Here is a 14,946-nt window from a genome sequence, read left to right on the forward strand (position 1 = left end):
TTTGAAGATTTATAGGTAGATTCACATAGATTGGTGCAAAGTTGCGGCGGCGTAGCTTAGCGTGTTTAGGCTACGCCGCCGTAAGTTAGCTAGCCAAGTACTTGATTCTCAAAGTACTTGCCTGCTAAGTTACGGTGGCGTAGCATAAAGCGGGCAGGCGTAAGGGCGCCTAATTCAAATGTGTTATAAGGGGGCGTGTTTTACGTTAGTGGGGCTTGACCTTACGTTTTTGACATTTCCCAGTGTGCATTGCGACTAAGTACACCGCACGGGCCTATTGATTTTGACGTGGACGTAAACGACATAAATCGCTATTCGCGGACGACTTACGCAAACAACGTAAAAATTTTGAATCTCGAAGCGGGAACGGCGGCCATACTTTAACATTACTATTCCATCTATTAGATGGAATAACTTTAGGCCTGATAATGCCTTACGGAAACGGCGTAAATGTACTGTGGCGGCCGGGCGTACGTTCGTGAATCGACGTATCTACTAATTTACATATTCTATGCCGACCGCAATGGAAGCGCCACCTAGCGGCCAGCCTCAATATTGCAACCTAAGATAGGACAGCGCAAGCCATGGTATCTTAGATATGTTTAAGCGTATCTCTGTTTGAGAATACACTTAAACATAAGTCGGCGTAGATTCTGAGTTAGGTCGGCTTATCTACTGATAAGTCAGCCTAACTCTTTCTGAATCGACCTATTAGACTTTGTGATTTGGCCCACTGTCTTATTTGAATGTGACATGCTTAGCCTACATTTATCCACTGTTTAATGTGTCCTGCAGTATATACAGGAAAGTGTATACTGAGAATAAACAACAAAAATTATAAGGTGCCTGCTGTGGAGGTCTGAATAGGAGGAAAAGATGAAATGATGACAACCCTGTAGACCTTAGCTGCTTAGCTGCCAGGGGTGTCATAGAAAAGCTACAACAGATTCCATAAAGCCTTTAGATCCAGGTGTATATCTCAAGTTTATGAATGTAAGAAAAAACCTGACAGTCTCTCAGATTCCGTGAATTAAAATATAGTTTATTGTGAGAGAAACATCATCTTCATTAAAAGTTACATAAAGGTCTTCAAAACCCATGGAAAACAGACTATTGTCCACAATGACCAGTGGTTAAAATTGCATACCTACCCTAAGATAGAAGGGTCCTTGGTGTGTCTCTGTGCCTGTCAATATCAACATTGGTGTGTGGTGGCTCAAAGGAGGTGGATGGAATAGGGGTGCCGTTTGCCATTCCAGCTCAGGAGTAAAGTCTATTAGGGGCTATGACAGATCTCCTCACAGCGACACCATGCAGGGGCAGCGGCTAGCGATGACATCACTTGCTATGCCAGAAGGACAGAGCGGAAGCCAGTAGAGAGAGTGAAAGGAAAGACACCAGGGTGGCAAGCCAATATCATGGTCCCATCACTGTGATGATATGTTTTGTGCTTCTGCACCTTGTCAAGTCATGTGAAAGGATGGACCAACATGGATTAAAAACAAAGAAACTGGAACCTAGCGGGGAATGAGGCATGAGGCTGCAGACACATGTTTGACCCTTCCCTCTGGGAATTACACCATTACAGAGCCAGCTCCATATACATTGTATTATATACTTGCTGTTAGCAGATATTTTTTTTAAAATGTATTAAACATAAAATCATCTTTGTATAGTATGTATAATATGTAATATGTGAAACTATACGCAAGATGTAAATATGTACATATATTAGATGAACAAAATTCTAAAATAAATATTTAAACATTATACAGTATACTGTATAGGAAAAGAAAAAAAAGTATAAAAAAAGGAAAAATAATAAATATGAAAAATTATATATAAAAAAGGACAGAAACAATAAAAAATATATAGAAAGCTATATATATGTATCATACATAAGACCAAGGATTGGTTATGTATACAGTATCTCACAAAATTGAGTGTTGTGACAGGAAGCCAGGTAAATCTGGGGGTGTTGTCACAGACGGGAGATACATTTCTGCCTTGTTTAGAATATTCACCAATTACTATCAGGTGTCGGCTGCAGAGGTAGCCAGAAAGGTTTAAGGACGGTGGATAGCTTCAGCTGTTCAGAATGAGGAAATTAAGGCCTCTATAAATTGTCCAGAGGATTACTACTCAATGCTTCATCCTGAGGCTTGTTGAGTTAAGGAGAGCATTGAGCTGAGGAAGACTTCTGAAGGTGAAGTGGTTGTTGATATCTTTGCTGTGTGATAAGAAAATCAAAAAGACTATTGTTTTCTGCTGGAAGACCAGCAGTGTCTGCCCAGCAGTAGGCTGTGCCAGACTCCATAGGTAGGTTCCTGTGTTGTGAAGGTAGACGGCCCAAGTGGCCAGGGTTTATTTTATGTTTTATTTTGTTTATGCTGTTTTGATGCTTGCACTTGTTTCCAGCAATATGGAAGAATAAACCATAACCCTTGTTTTTCAACCACCCACGGCTGCCTCTCTGTATAATTCAGTGTGTAGTGAACCCACTCAGGAGGTCACACACCCCACTATCGAGCTAACCCCTTTACAGTGTGTAAATATTTTGTTATATATTTTCATGTAATAACACTAAAGAAATTATACTTTGCTACAATGTAAAGTAAATCTTCCTCCAGCCCAATGTTGCTAACCTCCCTGCTTATATTAGAGATTCCAGTCATATGTTGGACACACTAAAATCATACACTTGAGAAGAGGATTACTTGTGGGCCTCATTAGATGTATGAACACTATATACATCTATCCCACCTACAGTAGGCCCTAGAGCCTTACAATACTTTCTTTATAAAAACCTCACTATCAACTTGTGATAGGACCAATTTCTGATAGAAGTGATGGAATTTTATTTACAACATAACTTCTTCACGTTCCTAGACCAGTTTTTTTTCAGCTCTAAGGCACGTCTATGGGGGTAAATTTTGCCCCTTGCTATGCAAACACTGGAAGGAGCTCCATCTGGAACCATAATCCCTTTGCTCGACACATTATACATGTCCTTATCATCTGGAATGGTAGAGTGGAACAATTTTCCTCCTTTGTGTCCCATTGCAACCACAATGACCCTGGACTGAAATTCACACATGTCATAGATCCAGATATACGGTACTTATTTTTTTAGATCTGGAAATATCAGATGAACAAGGTAATATAATTTCCCAGAACCACTGCGAACCAACCAGTGGTAATTCCTATTTACATTTCTCAAGGTGCCATCACCCCTCTTAGTGTAGGAATATTCCAGGAGGCCAATTCCAAAGGCTGCTCCAAAACTGCACAAAAGAAGAGGACTACTGTACAAGAAACAGGGCCACATTTTGGTAAATAAGTCCTAGAAAAGGGCTTTTCCAAATCCTTATTGAATAAAGCATTTCAGAAACACACTGCTCCTCTGTCTCTTCCTCTAAATAGAGATCATAAAACTGAAGAAAAATATACAATTATATTTGTTATGGGCTACAACAACCAACATAGAAAAATTACACAGGCCATTTGTAAACACTGGAGCATTCAACAACTAGCGCCCAAGTTAACAAATATAATACTCAAAGTCCCCTGAGTTATGTTTAGAAGAGCTAAAACCCTAAAAAACTTGATTGCCCCTAGTAAATTAAAATCACACCAGAAAGCACACACCTCAGACATCCGCTCTTATGTCGATCACCAAACAGGCATATTTCAATGTCGCAAGAGAGTATGTCTTACCTGCCAGTTTATCTCCCATGGAAAATCAAGTTTTTCTGATAAAGAGGGTGAGACGTTCACAATTAGCAGTGTATTACTTGCTTGTTCGAATTTGTGATATACGTACTTTGGTGCCCATGTAACCCACTATATGTTGGCCGCAACATACATACATTTTATAAATGTGAGGGTGAGCATAGGAGCTTTATTAAGGGTGGATGTGACCAGCACAGCATCCCCCAACATTTTTTGTCACACCACAACATGGACATCAAATGTCTCGAGGTCAGGGCGATCAAATACATTTCGGACAAAACCCTAACAGATAATGAGAAATTTGCCTTGCTTTGCAAAAAGGAGGCCTTTTGGATTTTTAGATTGAACACCTTGTCCCCAATGGGTTAAATTAAGAATTGGAGACAAATTATTTTATATAAATATCCAATATCTTCTCTTTGACCTTTCCTTTTGCCCTCCAATTGTTATTTTTCATGGTCGCGGTTTCTGAGTTTTTTCTAATTTAATCTTAATGATTTTCATTGATACCAGATATTGCAATTAATAACAATCACTAACATTTATGACAACTAGGAATATAACATTATTAATAATAGATTTATACCCAAGCTGTCAGAAGGAATCATCAACTTTTGCCAATATCTCTATATTTTAGTAAAATATGCACACGTGTGGACTCTCATACCATGGTGATATATATTTGTATATATAACAACCAATCCTTGCTCTTATGTATTACACATAAACTGTATTTATCGGCGTATAACACGCACCGGCGTATAACGCGCACCTAATTTTAAGACGGAAGTTTCAGGAAAAAAAAAAAATTTTAAATAAAGAACTTTGAAGCAAAACAAAGGTAGCTCAAAACGTTTTTTTATTAATAGTTAAGCACTTATCAAAGGAATGAACATAACATGAAACTAAAATCAACTGTTTTAACGAAAAAACTTGTATATTAAGGTTTTTGCAGAAGTTTAACATTTAGAAATCGTTCTCCGAGAACCCAAGAAACTCTTCATCTTCACTATCTTCCAGATCACACTCAACACTGCTGCTTTCACTGCTACTGTCTTCATATAGCACCTCATCGTCTTTCCCATCCATAGCATTGCTTATGCCACATTTTTTAAAAGATTTGATTACAATATTTTCGTTAATCGAATCCCACAAAGTCTTTATCCATTTGCACACTTTTGCAATGCCAGGTCTTTTCAATCGCCCAGAATTTGTAACTTCATGTTGGCTTTCATCACACATGTATTTATTCCATTCTTCACGCATTAAGGCTTTGAAGGGCTTATTAATGGAAACGTCTAATGGCTGTAATTGTGATGTTAGTCCTCCTGGAATGACTGCCATCTCTGTGTTGCACATTTTAAATTCCTTCTTTGTTGGCTCTGTAAGATGAGATCTAAATGAGTCCAGTACTAACAAGGACGGCTTCTTTAACAAAGCACCCGGGCGCTTCTCCCACACATTTCTGATCCAAAATTTCATGCCTTCTTCATCCATCCAACCTTTAGGGTGAACATGCACCTTTATGCCACTTGGAATTTTCTCCTTTGGAAGAGTTTTCCTTTTAAAAATAACCAATGGTGGCAGCTTGTTTCCATCTGCAGTGCACGCAAGGACCACGGTATAATGATTTTTTTCATGCCCTGAAGTTTTGATTGTAACGACTTGGCACCTTTTGCTTCCACGGTTTTATTTGAAGGAACATCAAAAGTGAGGGGTACTTCGTCCATGTTGCCGATTTGACCAATTTCAAAATGTTGTCTTTTCCGCTGTTTGATAATAAAGTGATGGAAATTTATTATCTTCTCTTCATAATCTTCCGGCATACGCTGGGCAATCCTGGTTCTTGTTCGCATCCGAAGCTCATGCCTCTTCATAAACCTTTGACACCATGATGTTGTCCCTTTGAAATCCTGTATTTTCAACTCTTTGCTGATTTTCACTGCTTGAATGATGATCATTTTTGTTGATAAAGCAATGCCAGCTTTTCTATGATTAACGACAAATTCCTTCACCTGTTCTTCTAATTTTGGCCATTTAACAATACCGCTGCGAAAATTGCATTTTGTTTTTAATAATGTCTTGAGTTTTTCTTCCATTTTTCGCCAATCTCATATTGTGCTTTCTGTTGGGGGCTCTCCAAAATGCCTTGCTGCAGCCCTATTTCCATGTTGTTTGGCATATTCCACAACCTTTAACTTGAAACCAGCTGTATATGCTCCACGCTTTTTTTTTATTCCATTAGGGATACCAGTGGTATTCTTTTTACCTAAATTTAAATAAAAGGAGTAAGGTAGTATTGGGTGTGTAAATTTACCAGTACTCTGTTGTAATGTGTGTAGTATGGTATGGTAATACTGGTGTTATTATCATACTTGCATTGCATTTGGACCAAACTCACACAGGACCCCTTTTTTGGGTCCGCACCAGAATTGGATCGCATGGGTGTTCACACCTAGGCGATCTGATTCATGTCTGAACTGTCAGTTTGCAGTGCGATATGCGAGCTGAAATAGGGGTGTCATTAACAATGTATTGACACTCCCTGCAGATCGCATAGGACAGTGTGAACTGCTGTGCGAGTCGGGTGCGATGCGGGAACCCGCAGTGGATTTACAGGGTTCCCGAATCACACCCAACTCACTTAGCAGTTCACATTGCCATATGCGATCTGCGGGGAGTGTCAATACATTTGTTAATGACACCCCTATTTCAGCTCGCATATCACACTGCGAACTGACAGTTCGGACATGAATCGGATTGCATAGGTGTGATACGATTCTGGTGCGGACCACAAAAATAGGACTGTGCGAGTTTGGTCAGAATGCGATGCATAAAATCGCATCGCACCGACATCGCATGTGATTTACACTGCAGTGCAAATTACATGAAATATCGTAGAGCGCACAAATGTGAACCGCACTGAGATAAAAAAAATTACCGTACAATTTCATATTTTTTTAAACATTTCAGTTCGTTTTTTTTTTTTTTATTTATTGGAATTATTTTGGAATTATTTGGGAGATTTATTCAGTGCTTGGATAATGAATGTCAGACAGGTTGTATCGTTTAAAAAAAACATACAACCTGTCTGACATTCATTATCCAAGCCCTGAATAAATCCCCAAAATAATTCCAAAATAATTCCAATAAATAAAAAAAAAAACGAACTGAAATGTTTTTTTTTAAACATTCCAGTTCGTTTTCTTTTTTATTTATTGGAATCATTTTGGAATTATTTTGGAGATTCATTTATTCATTGCTTGCAGGTTTTTTCTTTTTTAAACATTTAAATTTTTTTTTTTTAGTAATAAAAGAATTCAGGACAATGGACTAATTTATGCTAAAACACCGCCTCTCCCCCCCCCCCATTAACCCTTTAATTCGGAGTGATTTGTACCTTAATGGAGCAGATGAATGGAGCAGATGAATGGAGCAGATTCCTCTCAGTGGCTCTGAATCTCGCGGTAATCAGCGTAACCATGGTAACCCTCTGCACGGCGGGAAAGTTACGCTGACTACCGCGAGACTTGGAGCAGGAGGCGTTCTCTGTCCACTGCAGCCTCCTACACAGAACCCAGGCTCCAGGCTCCGACGCTGATGCTGATCACAGCACTAAAGTGGGCACTAAAGATGTGCGGGACTGGGGATCAAGTCCCGCACATCACCCAGGCTCCGACAGTGGCTCCGATTGCTGATTACAGCACTGCAGTGGGGGGGATGGCTGCCGAAGATCGAGCGCCCGAGACCCACGCATCACACAGGCTGCCCGCACATTACACAGGCTCCGACGGTGTCTCCGAACAGTATGTACATTGTTGTACATTTTGTGAATGTAAATCGGCGTATACCGCGCACATCGGCGTATAATGCGCACATGCTTTTTTCAAATTTTTTTCAAGGTGAAAAAGTGTGCGGTATACGCCGATAAATACGGTAAATACATTTCTACACATATACATTTTTATATTGTTTTATTGTTTTTATCCTTTTTTATATATCATTTTCATATTTATTGTTTTTTTATTTTCCATTTTTTTCCTAGATAGTGTTCAAGTATTTATTTTATAATTTTGTTCATCTAATATATGTACATATTTACATCATACGTATAGTTTCACATATTGCATATACTATACAAGGATGATTTTAGGTTTAATACATTTTTAAATAATAATCATCTGCTAACAGCAAGTATATAATACAATGTAGCTGGCACTGTAATGGTGTAATTCCCAGGGGGAAGGGTCAAAGATGTGTCTTCAGCCAATCACATTGTTCCAGCCCCCGCTAGTTTCCAGTTTCTTTGTTTTTAATCCACGTTAGTCCATCCTGTCACATGATTTGACAAGGAGCAGGAGCGCTAAACATGTGGTCACAGTGATGGGACCATGCTATTGGATTGCCACCCTGGTGTCTTTCCTTTCACTCTCTCCGCTGGCTTCCACTCTGTCCTTCTGGTGCAGTAAATGATGTTATCGCTAGCCACCGCCCTTGCATGGTGTCACTGTGGGAAGACCTGCCATAGCCCCATGTCAACTGTACTCTTCTCCAAAACAGCAAACGGCTCCCCTATTCCATCCACCTCCACTCTGCCTTTGGATACTTCGAGCTACCACACACCAATGTTGATATTGGCATGCACAGAGACACATCCACGACACTTCCATCTGAGAGTAGGTATGCAATTTTAGCCACTGGTCATTGTGGACAATAGACTGTTTTCACTGGGTTGACAGATCTTCATGTAAAACTTTAATCAAGATGATGTTTCTCTCACCATAAACTATATTTTAGTTCATGGAACCCGAAAGGCTATATTTAAATTCATGAAGACTCAGTTTTTTCTCACATTCATTAACTTGATATATACACCTGGATCTAAGTGCTTTATGGAATCTGTCGTAGCTTATACTGAGAATAAGAACACCGAAAACCTACATAGCTGTTCTTGCATGCTCGGGCCCTTTAAAATCTTTATTTTTAAAGTTAAACAAAATGCAGAAATATACATCTGTTTTGCAATTACATATTACATATACAGTATATATATTTTTTTCAGATACCTGGAGTTGATTTTGATGGCTGAGCTTCTGGAATTCCATGAACTGGGTAAATCCAGCGTATACCAGAAATAGCTCCATCTTCAGTTTTTGATATGCTACAAATAATTAATAATAAATTGGAACATGACCGTTTTTAATAGTTAATGATAATAATAAAAAAAAACATGCATGCTAATTTACTCATATAAATGGCAATACTTACTCTGAGGCCTCGTACACACGATAGGTTAACCAGAGGACAACGGTCATATGGACCATTTTCATCGGTCCAAACCGATCGTGTGTAGGCCCCATAGGTTATTTAACCTTAGGTTAAAAAAATGGCAACTTGCTTTAAAATTTAACCGGTGGATTGCTAACCGATAGGTCAAAACCGATCGTTAGTACGCACAACCATCGGTTAAAAATCCACGCATGCTCAGAATCAAGTCAACGCATGCTTGGAAGCATTGAACTTCGTTTTTTTCAGCACGTCGTTGTGTCTTACGTCACCGCGTTCTGACACAATCGTTTTTTTAACTGATGGTGTGTACGCACGATGGACCATCAGTCAGCTTCATAGGTTAACCTAGGATAGCGATCCTTCAGACCGTTGTCCTCTGGTTAACCTACCGTGTGTACGAGGCTTGAATGTATTGTTAAATTATGCCTACAGTGTATTTACTTTTGGGCTGGGTGGGCATCCAGCAGAAGACAGATAATAATAATAATAATAATAATAATAATAATAATAATAATAATAATAATAATAATAATAATAATAATAATAATATTAATGTATTTAGTTTTATTTACGCTCGAGATCAAATTACCAGGGGACAGTGCTAGTTATATACTTTCAATAGATGAAACAAATTACTCAAAGATGGTAAATTATCAACACCTACAACTTTGTGTCTTACAAAAGTATAACTGAACCAGATCAATAAACATGACTGCCATATGTAAAATAGACTCAATAATCCTCCATATTATCTAACATACTGAAATAATTTAGACTAGTGCCCTGTACACACGATCGGTTCATCTGATGAAAACGGGCCGATGGATTTTTTCATCAGATATCTGATGAAGCTGACTTTCATCAGTCTTGCCTACACACCATCGGTTAAAAATCTGATCGTAAAACACAACGACATGCTGAGAAAAATGAAGTTCAATGCTTCTGAGCATGCGTCGATTTTTGACCGATGGATTTCCCCACAGACAATCGTTTTTTTCTATTGTTTTTTTAACCATAAGAAAAATTTAAAACAGGTTCTTTTTGTTTTCACCGATGGGAAAAAAATGATGGGGCCCACACACGATCGGTTCGTCCGATGAAAACGGTCCATCGGTCCGGGCATAAGTGGTTTGTTTGTCAATTTTAAACATTTTTTTTTTCCTATCAAGTGCAGTGCATGCTAAGCTAAACCCCAAGCAAGCAGTAGTTAATCATGTTCAACTCGACTTGTTCTATTTAAGACATTTATTTTATCTACAAAAATTGTGAGGGATGAAAATGTTTTCATCTGTACCTTTTAATTGCTGTCTATGTTCCTTCTAGGTAGAATTTCCCAATCTATTTGTCCTAGTGACCAATCCAAATTTTGAGTTGGCCCTAGAACAAGAATATTTGGTAAATTGTCAAATGGAGACACTTATTAACATGCCAACTGCCTAAAAGGGGATTTAACTTATTTTAGAGAGATTTCATCCTGCTTTCTATTATGTTAAAACAAAACAGGACATGTGTTTTAACCATTCCTTACTTTATCCAAGTATAGCACCCCCTTACTTTCAGTATGGGCACTACGCTAAAGTTAGTGGGGAATGGGAGAGTTATTTTGCTCCCATTCACAAAATTGCTAAATTTGGGTTGCTGTCATTCCTGAACTGTCCTGTAGGTCAGTCTGCGCTCCAGGGGTGTCGATTCCACCCCTGGGCGACAGTTGGCACTAGAGGGGTTCTGGCAGAGTCACTTTTCCCCAGCAGCCAATTAGAGGAGTTTTCCCTCGCGGGGCATGCTGGGAGAGGGTATATCTGTGGCAGACGCCATTTTCCTTGGTTCTTCGCGGGTTCCAGGTGCGGCACCCACCTTCAGGGTGTGCGCATCCAACAGACCCCGGTGATGGCTTACCAGGCCGGGGTCATACGCTACACGGAGCTCCATGTTGCTGAAAGGGGCCCCAGTGACTTACTGGGTCCCCCCATCTATTGAGAAGATCCCAGGCTGGGTGCCGCTCGATTGGGGGATCGGCTTGAGGAGAACACAGAGGCAGGTTGTCCAACAGGGCTTGAACAAACCATCTGGGATCTGGTGACCAGAATGTTGACAGGTACACTATTGCTGTCATCCGGTGACCTATGCTTAATCTACTGGGAGGATTTGCTCAATTTCAATCCGTTCGTTTTAGCTCATTCAAGTAATTGGCCTGTGGCAGAGGACCTAGAGCCAGGTCTGTGGCAGAGGCCTGTTCCTACCAGCAATCTAAAATGACACTTCGGCTGCCAGGCTCGTGGCAGGAGTCTGTCCGGGGGCACTTCACCCACTCTGGCTAGAGTGGCGACAAATTGTGTTGATTACTACTGTGTTACTGAGAGCAGGATTGCTCTGTTCATATCCAGGCCTGATACTGCAAAGCTCTCTATCGCTTCATCAACCTTTCCTTCCTACCTCATGTTGATGTTGGCTATGTTGGGCCAAAAATAAAGCATTTGAAAACCTTTCTTCATTGACTGGACATTCACTCACTACTCTATGCTACTCTATTCATCAACTACACCCCTAAACAACATTGTGAGGTAACTTAATATGCCGATCCCAACAACAACCAGCGGCTCCTAAGGGGGTAACGCTACACAAGTTATAAAGGACTTTTTTTGGCTTTAGCTACAAATTAAATTATATTTAACACTTTCTTTGCTACACACTAGCCTTTACCTATGGCAGGGCTCTTACCATTCTTTTTTCTTTCATGTGTTAGCGGAGTGATTACATACCAGCTGAAATCTACTTGCCTTTTTAGTTCTGTATCTAAATCTTCAACATTGTTGTGCTCCCAGTTGTTTCCATTTGCTTTTACCACGTTCACAACCACCAAAGCCTCATAAAGCTTCATTGTATCAGGTGCAAATAGTACTGGTATATCAAGCTTCTCCTTTGGACCTAAAGGAATTCCTGGAGAATACACATACAATTTAAAGAACATTAAAAAACTGAAAATAGCAATTTAAAAAATATATGCAGGTCAGTTCATTAAATGAAAACATCAGTAATATATAAAGCAAACAAAATACTCGGTGATCTGATACCAATCCAGTACATCTGCTCTCATAAAAAGAAAAAAAGGTAAAAATATGTTCTGCATTTTAGCCACTTCATATATTTTAATAATGACAATATGTTTTGTTTCAATCTTTTGTAAAATAAACATGAATTTGCATGAACATCACACACCGATTTATCTTAAATTTATAATTCACAATTTCATATGTGCTCCTGGTTTATTCTAAAACTGGTTGAACTGCAATCACAATTTTGTACTGCATACATGTAAGTATGGCAATTCAAAATATCAACACTGTTTCTAAAATGTATTAGCACATATCTTTATTGCTCTCCATCTCATTAATCTTGTTCGTGTGAGCAAATATAAAGCTGAACATTTCTGACAAAAGGAATATGAAATTGCTTTTGTTTCAGGTGCAACTCGATTTCTGACATGTTTAAATTATATTTGATCAGGTTTGACAGATAATTATGTTTTTACTTCATAATACTATTTTCAATTCGTATATCGTGATTTCTTTGTTATAATAAAGTATACACCTTGACACTAACAATTCGTTATTTCTCAGTTGTAAATTAGTTCAGTTCTGTTTATTGCAGATGGTATACCAAAAGTTTATCTGGGAAAAAAATATTCACACAAAATAATATATAAAAACTGTCACTTTTGCTTAGAAAAGAAGTACAAAGAAAAATATCTAAATGTTTGTGCATAATAAGACGTGTACAGTAAAAATGTCATTTTGGCAACTTGCATAGTTTTTCTTAACCATACAGCCACACCGTTTCATGAAAGATGGCTTTGACTTCTAGAGAACAAAGTAACAACTTAAATGAATGGAGGTAAATAGCAGTTTGTTATTATGCAAGCATTATTTTTTTATTCAATGAATTGTATACACACCTACCACCTCCTATGTCACTCCTGTACTTAAAAGCTGGTGGAAGGAAAATCAGCATGTGCCAGGGAAAGTGAGTTTGACACACACCGTAAAAAAACAGAAATAATAAACCCAGTAATGTTTTACCCTATGCATCAATTTAGTGCATTTTGAAGTTTGCAGAAACGCACTACAGTCCATTTACCATTGCTTACTATGGTACTAGTTCACATCTATCCGTTTTGTGGCCAATGCATTTTTGGAAAGGGTCGGGGACTTTTTTCCCAGAGATTTGCGGCTAATAGATTTCAATGGAACTGCACCAGAAACGCAAGTGGTGCATTTATGTTTTGATTTTTGATGTGTTTTGCATTTCTTATTTTACCACTGTATATAACTGGTTGCTAAGCAGGGAACCGGGAAGCCGGCCGCAACAGCCTTAGCAAGTGATGAGCCTGCTGAAAGGCGAATGAAAAAAAAATCTGAAAAAAAGGCCGTTGGGTCCCCCCCCCAGTTCCATACCAGGCCCTACAGATCTGGTTGCATTCCCTCAACATGGGGGTATGAGTGCTTTGGCACAGGAGGGGCTCTTCACCCCCCCACCCCAAAGCACCTTGCCCCCATGTTGATGAGGAGAGGGTCCTCTTCCCGACATCCCTTGCCCGGTGGTTGTCAGGGTCTGCGAGCTGGGGGCTTATCAGAATCTGGAAGCCCCCTTAAACAAGGGGACCCCAAGATCCCAGCACCCCCACCCTATGTGAATGGGTATCGGGTAGAACGTACCCCTACCCATTCACCAAAAAAACTATGAAAAGAAAAAAAAACAAGAGACAGTTTTTGACAATTCCTTTATTGGCAAAATAGCTCTGTGCCGCTGTCTCTCCCAATGTCGACTCCCCCGATACCTTCCCCTTTTCCACCGCTGCTTTCTCCCCGAACTGTCATCTCCCAGTGTCGTCTTCTTGCTCCTCCTCGCGTGGTCACAGCCGCCCTCTTCTTCTTCTTCCTCGCCATCACAGTTTACCCGCTAAAAAAAAACAAAAAAAGCTGGTCTTGTCGCGAAAATATGTTCCTCCGTTGTTATGCTCCCCGCTGTCCAGCAGCTCTTATATAGGCATGGGATGTGGCCATCCAATGATGTCCCCCAGAGAGCCCGCCCATTTTGACATGTGGCGTCACAAGGGGTGGACGTTCCAGGCAACATCATTGGATGGCCACGCACCTTGCCTATATAAGAGGCGCCGGACAGCGGGGAACATAACAACGGAGGAACACAGATTTGCGACAAGACTGTTCTTTTTTGTTTTTTTGGTGGGTAACTGCCGATGGCGAGGAAGAAGAAGGTGGCAACAACGCGATGAGGAGGAGGAAGACAACGACACCGGTAGATGACAGCATGGGGAGAAAATGTCGTGGAAGAAGGCGAGGGCACTGGGGGAGGCGACACCGGGAGAGATGGCGGCTCAGAGCTATTTTACTAATAAAAAATTTCAAAAACTGTGTCTTATTTTTTCACTTTTCACTGCTTTTTGGTGAATGGGTCAAGGTATGATGTACCCGATACCCACTCATATAGGGTGGGGGGCTGGGATCTGGGGGTTCCCTTGTTAAAGGGGGCTTCCAGATCCCAATAAGTCCCCGAACCCGCAGATCCCGACAACCACCAGGCAAGGGTAGTCGGGAAGAGGCATTTGTCCTCATCAACATGGGGGCAAGGTGCTTTGGGGTGGGAGGGCAGAGCCCCCCCTGCCCCAAAACACCCATGTTGAGGACATGCGTTCTGGTATGGTTAAAGGGGTTGTAAAGGTTTGTTTTTTTATTTTCTAAATAGGTTCCTTTAAGCTAGTGCATTGTTGGTTAACCTTTTCCTTCGATTTCCCTTCTAAATGTTTTTTTCTTTGTTTTCTTTGTCTGAATTTCTCACTTCCTGTTCCTCCTCAGTAAGCTGTTCTGGCTGACTAACCCCCAGCCAGAACGGCTCGGATGATGGGGACAA

At 40.1% G+C, this 14,946-nt stretch overlaps 1 protein-coding gene across 1 annotated transcript in view; it reads right to left on the reverse strand.

The window, feature by feature from the left end:
• The window catches only part of CFAP47 (cilia and flagella associated protein 47), a 610,902-nt gene that overhangs the window by 84,723 nt on the left and 511,233 nt on the right, over nt 1-14,946 (reverse strand). The window contains exons 58-59 of the mRNA XM_040336504.1: nt 11,799-11,958; nt 8,799-8,893 (exon numbers count right to left, since the gene is read on the reverse strand). Of these exons, the coding sequence (XP_040192438.1) occupies nt 8,799-8,893; nt 11,799-11,958 (255 nt within the window). The remainder of the gene's footprint in view (nt 1-8,798; nt 8,894-11,798; nt 11,959-14,946) is intronic.

The sequence above is a fragment of the Rana temporaria genome, chromosome 2 (assembly GCF_905171775.1).
Source record: "Rana temporaria chromosome 2, aRanTem1.1, whole genome shotgun sequence".
Classification (NCBI taxonomy): domain Eukaryota; kingdom Metazoa; phylum Chordata; class Amphibia; order Anura; family Ranidae; genus Rana; species Rana temporaria.